The sequence below is a fragment of the Cnephaeus nilssonii genome (assembly GCF_951640355.1).
Source record: "Cnephaeus nilssonii genome assembly, chromosome: 8".
NCBI lineage: Eukaryota > Metazoa > Chordata > Mammalia > Chiroptera > Vespertilionidae > Cnephaeus > Cnephaeus nilssonii.
This window is the reverse complement of record NC_137079.1, coordinates 86,857,756-86,876,113: the sequence shown is the minus strand read 5'-3', so window position 1 is coordinate 86,876,113 and position 18,358 is coordinate 86,857,756. Positions and strand designations below refer to the sequence as shown.

The window sequence follows — 18,358 nt, the reverse complement described above, 5'->3', positions numbered from 1 at the left end:
TTTCTGTTTTACATTCTTAAGAGGAAGTTGATAACATTTCCAGTCTGTTTTCAGTGGTTTAGGAAAATTTGCTTCTTGATGTGAATCCGGTATAAGAACAGACGACTTCAGGCAAAGGCAAGGTGCCTAGGCAGTGGCTCTGGTCCCAAACCTGGACTTGAAGGTTCCCTCTAAACTTTCTCCCTCTCCTTCCTGTAGCGGCTGCAGCGTCAGCCACGCCTGTGCCCCGCCCTGGACTTCCCTTGTGTCCCTAGGAGTTCAGGAGAAGGTCACCAGGCCATGCTTAGGGAAGGCCAGGTCCGCATCCTTCCGCACCCTGACCCCTTTGCTGTCTCTGCACCAGCCCTTCTCCAGAAAGCAGTTTCCACCTCCTGGAATGGCAAAGGCCGCCCCTTCTTGTGAAGGCTAATCGTGACCATTCCACAAGTGAACATAGGAATTTTGATTTTCTGTGGTGGGTAGTTCAGCATCGATGGACACTATTTATGTTTCAACCAGTTACATTTTTCATAGAACATTATCACGGAAAAGGAAGGCTATCATTTTAAGTGGTTCCCTAAAGTACACCAAAGATATTAAAAAAACCTAAAAGTCTTTGCCGAGTAGGGCATTGTGGAAGTGATTACATATGGTGAGAACAGGGCAGTTAATATTTATCTAAACAGTGTTGGGCTGTTCTAACTTCCCCTTCTCCCAGGGATTACCGGATTGCTTTATAAGAAAGTAGTTAAAATGTAGAAGGCCTTTTCCTTTTGTTAACTGCTCAGATATCTGTAATTTGAGCCCCCATCCTGCCATCTGACCCGCACTGGGTCCCCTCCCTCCACACTGCCAGGGTGGTGTTTTCTTAGACTCAGGCCTCTGCTTCCTCTCATTGATGCTATCCGGTATCTCAGGGTTCTTCTGGCTGGTATAGTAATCAAATAGACAGGAGACAGATTGGCAAGAGAAAATAACCAAATTTATCACATACATATGTATGGGAACCGCGCAGACTGAGACAGTCAGAGAACTTACATACATGCGAGGTTCAGAAATAGAAGGGAACATGGGTATATAAGACATCCTGAGCCAGGATGAGGTAAGGTGCTTTGGGGGCTTCAAAGGGTCGTTGCGGGATGATAAGAAGAGCAGACGTTTAGTAAATAGGAGTCTGTCCTGCCCTATAGATAGATCAAAAGAGGTTATCTCTGCTCTGGCCAGTGCATCCTCCTGTGCACCGAAAGGTTGCTGGTTCAATTCCCGGTCAGGGCACATGCCAGGGTGGGGGCTTGATCCCCAGTAGGGGGTGTGCAGGAGGCAGTTGATCAGTGTTCCACTCGCACATCCATGTTTCTCTCTCTCCTCTTCTACTTTCCTCTCTCTAAATATCAATTAAAAAAGGATCCCAATTCAAGTTATTCTAGGTAGTTCAGGGAGAGGCAGAAATTTCCCTTGAGCCCATGGCTAAAGTGGCGTTTAGCTCAAAACAATCTGCATACCATAGAAGCACATCTTGGGGTGACTTGCCCTGAACTCCCACAATATCAAAGGCCACCCTGGTTTTTCCTTGGCACCATGCTTGGACATGACATCTGCACATCCGTCAGCCTTTCCTAGCTCACCTTCTAGGCCAGTGGTCTGCAAACTCATTAGTCAACAGAGCCAAATATCAACAGTACAACGACTGAAATTTCTTTTGAGAGCCAAATTTTTAAACTTAAACTTCTTCTAACGCCACTTCTTCAAAATAGACTCGCCCAGGCCGTGGTATTTTGTGGAAGAGCCACACTCAAGGGGCCAAAGAGCCGCATGTGGCTCACGAGCCGCAGTTTGCCGACCACGGTTCTAGGCTATTCTTCCTCTCCCTTTCAGCCTATCGTGCACACTGTTGCCAGAGTAATTTAAGAACTCCGTTCATCCTATCATGGCTCTGTTTACACAGCTGTTTCCCACTTGTCTATCACATCAGATCAAATCTAAACCCTTCAGCCTTGGATCTAAGACTGACCCCACTGTTCCTAGCAAATGTTACTGTTCTCTGCTCCCCAAAGTTGCTTGTCTATTCCGGGTAGGACCTCTTAATGTTGTACCTTCTTCACCCTATGCCTACACATTTGTCCATGTATTTCTTTCCCCCTTTTACTTTAAATACTCCCTGAGGAAACCCCAGGTATTTCTCCTTACTCACCAGAGCCTTGTAGGCGGTACTATGATGTTGTCTGGGAATTGTTTGCAGTTTCACAGATAGCTCCTTCTCTCCTCAGCTAAAGCATGAGCTCCTCCAGGCAGACCCCATTGTGCTTGAAGCAGATGTTACTCCTGGGAAGAACCATTTTTGAATGTGCACTGTGCTGGGTAGCTTACTTCATTCATCTTCACCACAAGCCTCCACCTCTCTTTTCTTTTTTAAGATGATAAAATGGATTATAAGCGTTTAAGTACTAATACTTGGCCTCTGACTCCCAGCCCATGTTTTGCCTACTGCGCCAAGCCATTTTAAGTGAATTGTTGCTCCTCTCATATGTGGGTGTAACGTGAGGGTAGATGGATGGTAGTAGTAAGTTCACTTTCTTTGAATGTATTTATTTTATTTTTCCTTTTTCTTTATTTTTGAAAAAAAAAATTTCCTTATTGAGAAGCAAATTAGTATTGACCATTTTCCCCATGTAGGCAAAGTTCGATTTGAGCCAATTTGACTGGCTTAACCATGTAAATAGGAAAGGCCTTACTAATTTGAATTGACCATTAGAAATACACATTCTCTACACAATGAGGCTTTGGCACTTAAAATGCTCAGTAGAAGTAGTAATATTGAGAAACCTCTACCGTTAGGCTACTGTTTGTACACCAGTCATCGTGCTTGGGGCTTAATGTTTTTCTTTAAAAACATTATCTTTATTGTTGAAAGTATTACAGATGTCCCCGTTTTTTCCCCTCATCGAACCCCCCCCGCCCCACTCCACTCCCTGGGCTTAACGTTTTCTCACTTAATTCGCACACACTGGCCTCGCAATGTGATGAAACCAAGACTCCTAGATCTCAAGACATTCCCAGCCACACAGCCTTGTGGTAAAGCTCGCATTCAAACCTACCTCCACATCCAGGCTCCCCACTCTGGGACAGACAGCCTCATTTCCTCCAGTACTCGGGTTGTTTTCAAGAGCTGAGAGCTACCTTCTAATAAATCAGGGGAATTTCTTGGGCTGCACATGAAAAGAGCCTTCTGAGGGAACCGCCAAGCAATCTCCAGATTGTGTGATGACCATCCTCCCTCCTGGACTGGGGAGCCTCTAGTTAAAGCACACAGCGGAGGAATAGCTCCACCCTTCCATTGCTAGCCTTGGTCAGTGTGGTCTTCTCCAGTCTTCCGTTGTTCTGTGTTGTTGACTCTTTCCCAATGAGTCAATAAAATGATCTACAAATTATATTTAGTAAGACACATACTGGGTGCTTAGGGAGAGAGAAATAAGCCCGTGAATCAGCCTGGCAGGAACTTGTAATCTAACTGAATAAGTAAGACCTGAAAGATAACTGGGCCAGGCCGGCTGCTGCGGACAGGCAGTACTGCAAGAGCTTCGGTGAGCGAGAGACCTCTTACCTCGTGGCTGTTTGAACTGGACCTTCAAAGATGGGTAGGATTTCTGAGGCAGAGAGAAAGGAAAGAACATTCCTGAATAAGGACTTGAACTGTGAACACAGACATTGAGGGGCAGTGTGTACCTCTGTTTGTTGGAACATATGGTGTGTGGGCAAAAGTCATTTGAAAGAAGGTTCGACATGGGTGGAAGCCAAATTATGGAAGGCCTTGATGTCACTTGTCTGGGTTTTATCTTGTGGGAAATCACTGAGGGTTTGAAAGTACTGGTGAGAATGGTGTTTCAAGAGGATTATTAACCTGCCAGTGTTGTACCATTGGGGTCAGAGGAGAGGGAAGTTCTAAGGCAGAGAGACCTAGGAGACTGTTCTATTAGTCCAGATGTGGGGTGTGTCTCACTGAGGGTGGTGGCTGATGGGGGAAATTACAAAGGGACTATGTTATCTGTCACCTGGATATTCTGAAGAAAGTGGTAGGTGAGGAGGGAGAAGAAGCCAAAGATGACTCAGGTTCTGAGCTGAGTCACTGAGGATGCTGATCCCATTGCCTGGCGCGGCAAAACCGAGATGACCGCCTCACTTGGGGTAAAACAGTTTACTGTCTTCTTTGAATCTGTATGGTGGCTTGTTCTTAGAGCAAAGTAATTGCTTCCAAATCAACAAAAACAGTGTTTTCTATTAGGCAGTGTTCTGAGAACTGCCTCCCTGGCAGTCACGAGCCTATTGCACCAGGTCTCACACAGGTGGATCCCAGAAAACTGCACGCTTGGGCTCTAGATGACACAGTCCAGTGAAGTATCACTACTGAATTTACTGTTCACAGTGGGAGTTGAGATGACTTACAGCATGCTCTATTTAACTCTAAAATTGGTGCTGTTTTGATGAAAACATTTTTTGAACCTGCGTCAGGATGGCTCTAGCCTTTATTATCTACTTCAGTGAGTAACGTTTTAATAAAAAGTTATATCACCTTTTTTTTTTGGTCTTTACTCTCTTGAATTGTACTGGATTTCCAAATGGGATGGTACATATTTTTATAAGCCTGCTGGCTAGAAGTGGTGATAAGATCTTCATGAGTTACAAGTGCATTGAAGTATAGCTTTGATGTACATACCTGTGTACTGCCTGAAAGTCTAGGAGATTAGGTGTGTAACCTTTGTTTTGTGTTTTGAAATCAAACCTAAGGGGAGATGAGATAAAGCCATGTCTTCTCCTGTGTACTGTGTTTACTTGGTGTTTGTGGATTTAGAATTATAGAAATCGCAGCCTGCCACTCTGCCCACACATCTGCCGCCAAGACCCAGGGCGGGCACGTGTACATGTGGGGCCAGTGCCGGGGCCAGTCCGTGGTGCTGCCTCACCTCACCCACCTCTCCTGCACGGACGACGTGTTTGCCTGCTTTGCCACTCCCGCCGTCTCCTGGCGCCTCCTGTCTGTGGGTGAGCTGATCACTGTCCATTGGGTGATGCTTGAAAACTAGGAAGAGAACTCTGGTACTTTTATTTTGATAGGAAAGACTTTGTTAAGTGCAGTATCATATCATTTATTTCCCTCTAATGGACTCCCGTGAAAAGGAACTAGTTTGATTGATTTATTTCTCTTAAAATTATCAGAAACCAACACTACATACTAAATTAAAAGTACTTTTATTTGACTACTTTTTAATTTGACTGAGAAATTGTTTTTTAGCTAGTGTATTTATTTAAATATTCAAAATTTCATTTAGTGAGGCAGTTTTGGACTTTGTAGTTGTTGTTTTGCCAGATTTATAAACAGATGTGTGTGAGGTTTTAACCCTTAATGATTACAGAGGTGCGAGTTCAGATTTAGGGGAGAAGCATGGCTCAGTTGTGCAGTTATTTTAGAGAGCTGATGTTTTCACGAGTGCCTGCGCCAGAGCCATGCTGTATTACAGCCTGCGTTTTTATTACGTCTGTAGCTAACTCTAGGAACACTGGTGTTGTTATTCCCTTAGAGCCTGACGACCACCTCACAGTAGCTGAGTCTCTGAAGAGGGAATTTGACAACCCCAGCACCGCAGACCTGAGATTTCTGGTGGATGGAAAGTACATTTATGCACATAAAGTCCTCCTCAAAATTAGGTATGGAATCACTTATTTTGAGAATTAAGTAAGTAAATACATTTGTTATTTGCCAAGGAACTGCTCTAGGCACTTCAGTAACTATGGACAAATGTGAGCCGGTTTTGCCCTTTGAGCTTTCAGTGCAGCCGAAGGAAACAAGAAATACCAGAGGCCGACTAGGCAGCGCGGGTGTGGCTCAGGCAGGAGCTTTCTTACAGGAGCCCCCAGGCTTCCTTACAGGACTTGATGAACGGCCTTGGCTTCGGGGAGCAGCCAGCTGCCCGTGCTGAGTGCTGTGTGCTGTTAGCATTGCCGGCTTCAACACTGGGCTCAGCTGGGAACATCACTCTCCCCACTCAGCTGTGGGGGACGGGACTTTTAGAGGCTTGAAAAAAGAGAAGATCAGGCTTTTCCAGAGCAACAGATCCAGGATAGAGCTAACACAGATTTTTTTAAAAAGTCAAATATATTGATATAAATTTTGACCAATGAGTTATATCCATTTAAAGTCCATTTAACATGCACATTTGAGGAGCTTTGACATATGAATACACCTGTGAAAGCATCACCCCAAGTCAAGATTGAGAACGTTTCTGTCACTCCTCAAACATCCCTTGTGCCCTGGGCTCTGGGGCAGGTAATCTCTTCTGTCAGATAGATTAGTTAGCATTTTCTAAAAGTTTATATAAATGGAATTATACAATATGTTTTCTTCTGTGCCTGGCTTCTTTATTTTCACATGATTTTGAAAACCATCATGTTGTCTAATAGATACTTAAATCCCACTGCAACAAATAACAAGCTCAATATAGCATTTTAGTCTCAAGTTCACCTCTCAGTAAGGTCAGGCTGTACAACATTTGTTCATTTTTACGATAGTCCATAAACCTTCATAAAGGGTGTGTGTGTGTGTGTGTTAGTTTTCCAGGGCTACTGTAACAAAGTACTACAAACTGGGCTTCAACAACAAATTTATTCTCTCACAGTCCTGGAGGCTAGGGGTCAAGATCAAGGTGTTCACAGGATGGGTTCCTTCTGAGGTCTGTGAAGAAGAATCTGATCCACCAGTCTCCTGGCTTTTGGTGGTTTGCTGGCAATCTTTGGCATTCCTTGGCTTGTGGCAACATAACTCCAATCTTCACATGGTGTTCTCCCTGTGTGTGTACACACCTGTGTCCAGATTCCCTCTTTTTCATAAGGACACCAGTCATATTGGATTAGGGTCCACTCTAATGACCTCATTTTAACTTGGTAACTTACCTCTGTAAAGACCCTTTCTTCAGATATTGTTATATTCTGATGTTAGGACTTCAGCATATGAATTTTATGAGAGACAATTCAAGCCGTAACAGGAAGTGAAGAAACAAAATTACTCAGCGGTTACAAAAACGGACTCACCTGACTTCCATAACTGCTGCTCCGTGGACACGGTGTGGGTACTTTCAGGGAGGCAGCACTGTCCCCATCCGGTGTGGCTGCAGGGGCAGCTCTCCCGCAGCAGGTTTGCATCTGCAGCCTTGTTAACTTAATGGGAGGCTGAAAACTGGCCAGCAGAGGAAGTGAGGGGCCGGAGCAGGGACATGAAGGTGTGCAACTTGGCGAGAGTCATGTGTAGTGTTGTGTTTCCCTTCTCCTCGTTAGGTTTTTCCCCTTTAAGCCCCACAGTGGGGTGCTCCTTGTGTTAACTGCTCTTGCCCAGAAGCTGGGACCTGACATGCTTTTCTTCCTTCAGGTGTGAGCATTTTCGTTCTTCGTTGGACGACCGTGAGGATGATATTGTAGAAATGAGTGAATTTTCATATCCTGTTTACCGAGCCTTCCTGGAATACCTGTACACAGACAGCATCAGCCTTCCCCCTGAGGAGGCAGTAGGTAATTAATTACCACCAGACTTTACCAAGAAATTGGCAAAGTGCTGGGTAACTTGGCAAGGTGATTTCTGTGGAGCCTAAATGGATGTTGCTGTGAGTGCAATCGAAGAAGGAGTTCTCTTTTTGTGTGTTGAACCCAAACTCTTTTCCCTTGTTACTAATCATTCAGAGGTTGACTGAATAGATAAAATAAGAGATAGATGAATTATCATCACTGTGCAGCGGGTCCCACTCTTAATTACTATATGTTAGTATTGTACATAACTTTTAGCTATCAGATCTATTGCCCTCAAGATGTTTTCATTATAAAACAGATAAAATCCACATCATAAGCCCTGCTGGTCTCTGTATCTGTGAATTTCCATCCCAGATGGCTTTGGGATTAGACCACTGTGGTCTGGTGCATCCCATCCTGAAAGGAGTGAGGGGTGTTCACCTGACATTAAAAAAGCAACACAGGGTACCCAATGGGTGCAGAGTTCAATACATACTAAGTTTCAGTTTACAGCTGTAAGGAACTAAAGAAAGAGTTCAATCCCCAAATTTTTAAACATTCATTTGACATGTTTATACATGTCAATAACATTTTTTTTTTACCAGATTAGCATATAATTTTACTCAGGTAAACAAAAGTCTGATTTCTGAAGTTTTACAGTTTCCTTCCTTTCTTGACAATGTTTTAGTGCCCATGCCTACTGTGTGCTGCAGCTCCTTTGGGTGTCTGCGGAGACAGACCGAGGCCCTGCCCCTGTGGGGCTTGTATTCAGATGAGGGAGACCAGCCCTAAGCAATAAATGCAGGCGGTCAGTCAGGAGGGTCGAGAGAAGCCTCCGCTGGGAAGGGCACTGAGCAGAGCCTTGGGGAGTCACGAGCGGGCCATGCAGATGCCCGAGGAGGAGCACTCTGAGCATGGGTAGCAGTAAGTGCAGAAGTCTAAGACGGGACCAAAGTTAGCACGTGGATGAGGAGGGGGAAGGCCAGGGCGGTTGGAATGGACTGAGCAAGACTTATACTGGGAGGAATTAAGAAGTTGAAAGCTGGGCAAGATCATACCTAACCATGAAGGCCATGGCGAGGAGCTTGAGTTTTTTTCTTGGTGTGAGGTTTTGAGCATAGGGTTGTGTTATTTAGGATTTGCTTTAATTCTGACAGTAAAATGGGGGGGGGGGGCGGGGGGAGGAAGTGGCTTAAACAAGATAGTGTCTTTCTCTCTCACACGGGGACACAGGGCAGGGCATTGCTATATGTGGCCCCTGTGCTCATGGTCCAGGACCGCATTTGCATTATAGGTAGCAGGATGGAGGAAGGGACAGCGACAAAGGGGTGAAGGGCAAATGCCCAGAATCTTACGGGAGGAAGGCTCCTGGAAGTTCCACTTACTTCAAACCATGGATGGGAGCTGGCCAAGGCCATAACCCAGCCAGATGCATAGGAGGTGGGGGGAAGTGTGGTCATATCCAGGTGGCCATGACTGTGTGTGTAGTGGAGAAGCAACAAGTAGCTTCTACCATAGGAATGACGTGGTTTGTCTTTAAAAGAGCAGTAATTCTAATGGTTCCGGAGTGAGATGACGGCACCCTGGGTCAGTGGTGGAGCAGTGGTGGCGTTGAAGAGACCAGATTGTGGATATTTTAAAGATGGAGCTGATGGTGTTTGTCAATGGCTGGGATGAGGGTGTGAGGGGAAGAGAAGGATTGCTGCGCTGCGGTGCTTGAGCGGCGGGGCTAATGGAAGCATCACCACTGAGATGAAGACGGTGGAAAGGGGCTGCTCTGAGTCTGAAAAGTCAAAGGAGCCGATCCGACATCCAAGTGGCGGTTACTTTATCGCCCACCCCTAACATTTGCAGGGCCCTGGGCAAGAGTCCAAATAAAGGGCTACGGATCGTACATCTGAAAACTTAGTTACATATGATGCTAACTTCAGGTAAAACGTGTTCAATGCTCAGACCCTGAAAAGTATACCTTCATTGAGAACCGAAAGGCCAGGTTTAAGTTTTAGTCGGAATTTAGAGTTGTGCGGCTCCTTGGAGTTCGGTGCTGAGCACGGTGGCCTGGGAGGGACAGGCCTCGGCCTCCAGCGTGCAGCCAGGCGCCTTTCCTTTCCCACCACCAGCTGCATCCTGATCACCAGGGGTGTGTGGGCACCGCAGCCTGCATGTCCAAGCTCCAGCCACCCCCACCTAGGGCCACCCCTTGAGGCTGGGGGGCTGTGCATTGGTGGTATGGTTTGGAGGGGAGGGAATACCCACACATGTGGTCTCAGAGCCAGTTAGTCGGGGAATCCCAGGGTCCCAGACAGCCAAAGTGTGCCCTAAGTAAGAATGGGTACACGGCTCCTGGGCCACACTTTGGTGATGAGGGGTGTCCCTGGCAGAAGTACAGAGTGAGGCCCCCTGAGCAGAGACGAAGGGCAGGATCCTGTCTTAGGGCAGTTCTTGCGAGTCCAGGTCGGTGTGAGTCTGAAGCTGGGGCGTGCACAGGGCTGTTGGTATGAGTTTGGGAGTTGTTGAGAACTGACCAGAAACCACTGAGCCATTCACAACTCTTAACGGTTCCAGCATCCTCCAATGGACCACAGGCTTTTCCTTCATAACTTTGATAATGTGTCATATTACAATGACAGCAAGTTTCTGACCAAATTCTTCCACACGTACAAAACTCAGTAGCAGACACAAACAAGAACAGTTAATGTTGTGAGACTGATGAAATCCCTGCTGTCTGTCCATTAGGCCCTCTATAAAGTAGCTTGCTTGGAAGGTTAGCTTGAAGTAGATGTAACAATATTCTAGTAGCAGGGTTTAGCTAACCTTTTGACCAGCCTAGGACTGGATGTAGACCTAGCAAATGCACTACTCCACAGGTACAGGACTACTTAAGCTCATGATGCTTGAATGCCATTCATGCAAAGGCAAAAGGACCCTCACGATATTTAGAGCCAAGCCACATATCCTAAACACTACTCATTTCACCAATAACAAAGTATTTCTAGCTCTTTCTGAAGATGTAGGTAGTATCTGAAACTCCTGACAAGGGTCTTTCAAATGCTAACTGGCCATTCCTGACTGGAGTACTTCATAGTGTCCTATGGGGTAGATAACAGTTAATGGCATTTGAAACCACCGGGCTGGAATCACTTAGGGCAGCGGTCGCCAGCTGGTGGTCTGTGAGGTCCGAAAGGTTGGTGACTGCTGACTTAGGGGAATAAGCGAAATAAGAATATGAGGATTGGACCCTGGGGCACTCAAACATTTCAAACTCAGGAAAAATGGTCTAGCCAAGAGACCGAAGAGTAACTAATGAAAAAGAAGAAAAACACAAGCAAGTAACAAAGCATTTCAGGAAAGGGATGATCATCAGCCACAGGAAATTTTGTGTCCTTCTTGAGTAAGATGAAACGAGAATAGCCTTGGACTTGGCATTGTGGCAGCCTTCAGTGACAATCCCAGGTGTGATGTCAGGGGTGGAGGGGATGGAATTATGCCTGGAATGGCTTGAGATGAGAATGGGAACTCAGAAAATGGAGGCAGCAAGCCGAGGACTCTGCCCTGGAGGTTTGCTGTAGAGAGGAGCAGAGAAACGGGGTAGGGTGATGAGAGGCAGACATGTCTCCATGCAAGGTTATTTCTTTTTTCTTTTTTAAAGAGATGAGCGCTATTATAGCATGTGTGTGTGCTGATGGAAATGACCCTAGAGCAGACATTGGTAATGCAGGCAGACAGATAACTAGAGGGGCATTTCTAGGAAACATATGAAAGCCTTGTTCACTGCTCTTATTTTTTCCATGGCTGCTGTTTTGTCTATTGTGTTTGCTCAGTTCAGCTATGTTCTTAGGGAAGGCCACCTGCTCAGAGTGTATGAGCACAAGTCTATCTATACAGCCTTCACTAAGGATTATATTCAAAATAACGTCAAAAAAAATCTTAAGGGTTGAGTGAGTTTAAGTCGGGATGCTTGAAGTCACTCCTCTTCCCCCCCCGCCCCCCAAACATCTCTTTCCACCAGGATTGCTAGATTTGGCTACATTTTATAGAGAAAATCGTTTGAAAAAGCTCTGCCAGCAAACTATCAAGCAAGGCATCTGTGAGGAGAATGCCATTGCCCTGCTCTCTGCTGCTGTGAAGTATGATGCTCAGGTAAGAAAAGCATTTTTTTCAGTTAGCTTTCCTTCTGGAAGAAAAATAGGTAGGTGTCTACTTCATATCTTTACATTAAGTAGGTTTAAGTACTTAATGTAAACAAATACAATAAAATATCAGAAGAAATATTAGTGAATATAACGTTAGGGTGGACCTCAAAGGCAGGAAGCCATAAAGGAAAGGATTGATGGATTTGATAAAAAAAAAAAAAAAAAAAAAAGATGCTTATACACCAAAAAATGCCACAAGGAAAATTAAAAAGTAAATAATACGCTGGGAAATTTTTTGCAACATATGATAAAGCAAGCTTACCATAATGTATAGTTCTTAAAAATAAAAAGATAATATGAGCGATTTGACTGAAAAAATGAACCACATAGATTTATGAACAAATGAAAAATATAAATAAAAACATTTGTCACACCAGGGAATACTACAGCTCAGAACAATGGCTTTCCTAAACTGCTGATGAATGTGCAAACTGGTACAATCATTCTGGGGCACAGTTTGGTATTGTATGTATTAAAAACTCAAGATATAATTCTTTAAGAAATTCACATAAAGAAATCTGTCTTAAGGAAGTAATCATGGGTTTGAACAAAGATTAACTTAAAAGATGTTTATTGCAGCATTGTTTATAATTTTGAAAAATTAGAAAAAGTCAATGTGAACCCTAGAGAATTGTTTAAACTATATAGAATATTAATAATATGAAACCATGCAGCTATTCAAGATATATCATTAATTGAAAAACTATGGTCCCATTTTCATTTTTTAAAAAAGTATAAATAGCTCAATTTAAAAAGACTTCTTTTTTTTTCATTATCTACGAAGAAAAAAGACTGAAAAATATAGTCAGTGGTTATCTTTAGATGGTGGGATTATGGATGATTTTCATTTCCTTATCTTTGTTTTTTTCTGAACTTTGTGCAGTGACCATGTATTGTTTTGATAATAAAGAAAGGAAAGAAAACCTGTCTTAGAGCTAAATCTTTAGGAAACAGGCTATACTTCTTGGAGTTGATTTCCTTTTGTTTTAAGGATATCCTCTCCTTTGGTTAAAAAAAAACAGGGACATTTTAGTGGTGGGTGGAAAAAAAGGTTTTAACCTTTTTTGTGCTTATATAAATAATAATATGCTTAGTAAAGAAAATTTGAAAAATAAAAAAAGAATAAGGAAGGAAATGACTCATCAACCAGAGAACATAACATTTTCACACAGCTCCTTCTAATCTTTTCCTAGATTACATTATGTATATCTCTAAATACTAGTGTTTTTTTGTTTGTTTTACTTAATGTTTTAAAAAGTCTCACCCAGCTAGAAACATTGACATTTAAAAGCATAGTGAATGTTAGTCTTGCATCCAGGTAATGCTTTATTGGGCACTTACAGCATGCAAAATGCTTTCTGGCAAAGAAGAAAAAATCAATGTGCTTTTTGTAGTTTGTTAAAATCATGGTGATAATACTGGACTCTGGTGAGCTACCTCGGATGGCAATATGGTGGATATATAGTGTTTCCATCTGAACTAGGCTTAATTTCCAGCACTTTTTCATATTCCCTGCTTATGTGAATTATTTGTATGGTTAAACCTTCCAGCCCTCTGTTTTCTAGGAAGTAAGCTCCTTGAAGAATGGCAAGGACTTTGCTTTGCTCACAACCAAATCCTTAGTGCTTAGGATAGTGCCTGACCCATATCAAGAAATGTTTGTTTAATGAATTTCAACTTTGCCTGTAGAGGCACTGTATTTTACTATAGCCCATCTAACTAATTTTTGTACCTACATTACATAAGAGACAATCAGTAAAGTAGACCATATGTATACTTAAAATACAGGTTTTCATAAAGAACAGTATTTGCTGTCTTGCTTCAATTCAGTGTGCTATAGACAAAAAATGTCATTTCTAAAAATTTAAGCAAGAGTCCATAATTTCAAACGGATGTTGGTATATTCAGAATGTACTAATGAAGCACATTTTTATGTATAGTCACAAGTTCTGATATTGAGTGTGTGTGTGTGTATTTTTGGCTGTTCTATCACTTAGGGCTTACCAGGGACTTAGAGATGTCATATTGCCATGTGACCCTAGCCGCCTACGTAGCTGTTTAGGGGTGAAATGGATAGGTTTTCTTCGTGTAGTTGGTTTCTTTACTTAAAACATACTGGAACTTGATTGGCACGGCTATTCGTACTGCGAATTTTTGCCTGTGTTTTCATCTCCAGCATCTGCTATAATTTACATGTGTAATGTGTATATGTGATTGCTTGGACATTATTTTGGGCTTTTAAAATAAACCAGCTAATACAGCAGAAACTTTTGGTTTGACTTCTACCTGGCAGCACCTTGTCCTGGGTCAAGACAGCACCATAGCCCAGGGTCAAAGGCAACTGGAGTCTCCGCCAGCTGGCCTCACTTTAGCTCTACTTTGGGGCCAAAAAAGCATCCAGCCACCTTCATTCTGTCTCAAGTTTACCGATCTGATCAAGAGAAGTACTATCGGACTATTCGTTGGCCCAGAGTGAATTATAGTAAGGCAGAAACACCAATCTGAGGAATTTCCTTTAGGAGAGAGAAAGTCATGATTTCTTCATTTTCCCAGTTAAGATTACTGAAGGTAATCAGGGTCTGATGGAACAACCATCCCATCTTTCAGTATTTGTTAAAAGTATGACACTCCTCTTTTATATTCCCTTTGGATTATATTCAAAATGATATAGACAATAAACAAAAGGGTGGGAACCTTTTTTTTTTTTTTTGCCAAGGTCCATTTAGATATTTATAACATCATTGGTGGGCCATACAAAATTATCAACTTAAAAATTAACCTGCTATATTTGGTTAAACATTTAATTAACTCACTCCTAATAGCTTGGCAGGGCCAGACGGAATGATTTTGTGGGCCTTATAAGGCCCATGGGCCGGATGCTCCGCACCTCTGCCCTAGGGGAATATACTGGTAAAAGAGGAGTGTCATACTTTTAACAAATACTGACAGTGGAATGAATAGTACAAATACTAGTACTCTCACTGTGAAAGGTACAGAATTCAGACATGTAGGTGCCTATCTCTGGTATTGGCTGGTGTGGAGGAACCTGAATGTTTTACTATGTCATTTACATTTTTACAAACAGAGATTCATATTAGCACTATAGTTTTATAACTATTCTTTAGGGATTGCTATACCAATATGTCTTCCTATTTGCTATCAAATCCTTTTTCCTTGCTTGTGTATTTTCATTCTATGTTGCATTACATTGGAAAATATGAATTTGTTAAAATATTTTTTGTTGTTCCTAGGATTTGGAAGAATTCTGCTTCAGGTTTTGTGTAAACCATTTGACTGTAGTAACACAAACCTCAGGCTTTGCAGAAATGGACCATGATCTCCTGAAGAACTTTATCAGCAAAGCAAGCAGAGTTGGAGCCTTTAAAAATTGATCCTCACCTGCAGGAAAACATTTTTAGCATTCCTGTCTTCCCTTCAAAAGCCAGAGAATAACTTCTCTTTAATAGTATTAATGATGAGCTACATTTGGCTGAATACTTACATTTTGTCAAAAGAGGGATGGTGGTCAGTCTTCCCCACCTGCTGAAATCCAGAGTTGATAAAGAAGGAATGAAACTCTCTGATCAGATGTGATTAAGCTCCAGGGAAAACAATTAAAATGTCTTATTATATTTACCATTTCCTCTTTTGAGTCACTTAAGTTGGACACTTTTGGCATATTGGTCTAAGTATATGCTAGTCTGGCCGAATGTTCTGTTATTCAACAGGCTGATATTACATAGATAGCATGACAAGGAATGCTATCACCTCCACATTTTCAGCATCCAGTACCTTGCATATAGTAGGCACACAATTAATTTATTATAAATGTTAAGTATGCCCTGAGAATAGCTTTTTTTGTGGAATAATGGATGAAGGAGTAAGTTGTGCAAAAACAAATTTAAAACAGCATGCATCTGTTAAGGTTCATATTCTTCTGGTGCATCGTTCTGAGAAATAGTGGCTAATTTAGAGCATTAATTAGAATTCACAAAAGGCCTTGGCAAATAAATTGTCAAAGGCCTAAGGGCTAACTTTAATTTTCTGTTTACTCTGAGTCATTGATTTCGCTTATGGGATTACTGAATATGAAGTACTATCTTTGAATGAATGTTATTTCTGGGCTCACCTGCCTTACATAATTGCAAAATGTCCTTTGCTTTTGTGTTGAGAGATTTGCCTCTGTATATAAAAATGTTTGTGTTTTTCTTGTAATTGTCTTTTATGTCACTTTAAATCAGGTCTCTTAACCTGGCACAGTATAATTATAAAATACCAGCTGAAAAGGCACTAAAACTTACATTTCATATACAGCATTAGGAAGAATGAGATAAATTTATACTTTTTAGATCAAAACAAGTTACCCAACTGCAAAATAAAAACTGGAATGAGATATAGGATAGTATCAGATCCTCCTAATATGTTTCACAATATGATATTATGTAAAGAAAACTCTTGGAACTAGAAACCTGAACTATTTGATAATAAAATGATTATTTGAATATAATAGAACAGATGTGTTTTTTAAATTTATTAAAAATTTTTTTCAAATAGTTTCTATTCAATATTATTTTGTATTAGTTTCAGGTGTACAGCATACTGGTTAGATAATCATGTACTTTACAAAGTGTTCCCCCGATATTTCTAGTACCCACCTGGCACCATCCTATCTAATAAAGAGGGAATATGCAAATTGACCATCACACTGTCACAAAGACGGCGGCATCCTTAGTCACAAGATGGCTGCGCCCAATCCCCTCAGCCCCGCTGGAGTCCCCCAGTTCTTTCAGTCCCGTCGGGGTCGGGGGGGGGGGGGCGGTAGGCGCGTGGTGTGGCTGGATCCACCCCTCAGCCCCCCAGCCACCCAGGGCGGGCCCGAGGTGCTGGCAAGCCTCGGATGGCGGCTGCCCAGCTGCCCAGGGCTGCCCAAGGCTTGCGCTGCCGACAGTGGCAGCAGCAGAGGTGTGATGGGGGCGTCACCTTCCCCTGATCGCCAGGTCGCCTCCTGTCCCTGAGGGCTCCCGGACTGTGAGAGGGGACAGGCTGGGCTGAGGGACCCCATCTCCAGTGCATGAATTTTCATGCACCGGGCCTCTAGTACATACATAATTATTACAATATTATTGATTATATTCTCTATGCTGTATTTTATATCCACACTAGAGGCCCGGTGCAAGAAATTTGTGCATGGGGGTGGGGGGTTGTCCCCTCAGCCCCACCTGAACCCTCTCTAATCTGGCACCTCTTGGGGGATGTCCCCCTAAACCGGCAGTCGGATATCCCTCTCACAATCCTGGCCTGCTGGCTCCTAATCGCTCACCTACATGCCTGCCTGGTCGCCCCTAACTGCCCCCCCCTGCCGGCCTGATCATCCCTCACTGCCTCTGCATGCTGGCCTGATCGCCCCTAACTGTCCCCCTGCCGGCCTGGTCACACCTAACTGCCCCCATGCCGGCCTGATCGCCCCTCACTGCCTCTGCATGCTGGCCTGGTCACCCCTAACTGCCCCCTGCTGCTGGACAGGTCTCCCCCAACTGCCCCCTCCTTGCCAGCCTGGTTGCCCCCAACTGCCCCCCCCACCGGCCTAGTTGCCCCTCACTGCCCCCCCCTGCCAGCCTAATTGCCCCCAACTGACCCCTATGCTGGCCTGGTTGCCCCCAACTGCATCCCCCCCTCCAGCCTGGTCACCCCTACCTGCCCTCCCCCCCCCCCGCTGGCCTGGTTGCCCCCAACTGCACCCCCTGCTGGACTGGTCACCCCCAACTTCCCCCCCTGCCAGCCTGGTCACCCCTCACGGCCCCCCCACCAGCCTGGTTGCCCCATGCAGCCTGTTATTCAGTCGTTTGGTTGGCCCTCACCTCCCTACTGGCCTGGTTGCCCCATGCAGCCTGCTTGTTCAGTCATTTGGTCGTCCCTCACTAACCCCTCTGCCAGCCTGGTCAGAGGCAGCCATCTTGTGAGGGCATGAGGGTTAATTTGGATATTACCTCTTTATTATATAGGAAGATGTGTTTTTTAATTCCTAAGAAACAGCAAAATTGCATCAACCTTATGGCTTAGATGTATATAAATCCATGTGATATAAGCTTGTTTTTTAAAGTAGTTACTCAAATAAGCCCACTTAAAACAAATGGTTATAAACAAATGGTTATAAACAACTTACTGTTCATATTATTGCCTGTGGCTTTTCTTTATTGGGGAGGTCACATTAGAATCCTTAGTTTCTTTGTTTATCCATCTTTGCACACCTTATCTTGTAGAGGCTAAGTTATCTGGATGCCTCTAGTTCTAAATTACAATCCTGTTTCTGGAATTATACAGTTTCATTCAGTTATTTGTTATTTAAAATCTACCATATATCCTTCCCCCCCCCCCCACACACACACTTTTTGGTAGATTTGCTATTTTATCCAGCAAAGAAGTATGCAGACCTGGCTATTACCTATAGCTGTCAGTTCTCGCAGTTGGACAACCCATCTTCATGTCTGACTTTTCCTCCTCACCCTTCTATGCTCACTGTAACTGACCAAAACCTTCACATCTCCATAGTGTCTTCCCAAGCCTTTTCCTCTATCTTGCAGTCTGATAGGGTCTTCTGAAGCTCCTTGCTGCCTTTTTCTTTTATGAGCTCATTTCAT

The 18,358-nt window shown here is 43.5% G+C and overlaps 1 protein-coding gene across 5 annotated transcripts in view; it reads left to right on the top strand.

The window, feature by feature from the left end:
• RCBTB2 (RCC1 and BTB domain containing protein 2) overlaps window positions 1–16,967 on the top strand; it is a 49,178-nt gene extending 32,211 nt beyond the window's left edge. For 3 of the 5 annotated variants that reach the window (XM_079778523.1, XM_079778522.1, XM_079778521.1), the window contains 5 exons: window positions 4,826–5,016; window positions 5,553–5,679; window positions 7,394–7,533; window positions 11,537–11,667; window positions 14,972–16,966. In XM_079778523.1, the coding sequence (XP_079634649.1) occupies window positions 4,826–5,016; window positions 5,553–5,679; window positions 7,394–7,533; window positions 11,537–11,667; window positions 14,972–15,112 (730 nt within the window). In that variant the 3' untranslated portion in view covers window positions 15,113–16,966. Of the gene's footprint in view, window positions 1–4,825; window positions 5,017–5,552; window positions 5,680–7,393; window positions 7,534–11,536; window positions 11,668–14,971 lie in introns of all 5 variants that reach the window. The other 2 variants (XM_079778519.1, XM_079778520.1) reach the window with 1 other exon arrangement.
• Window positions 16,968–18,358: the final 1,391 nt, after the last annotated feature.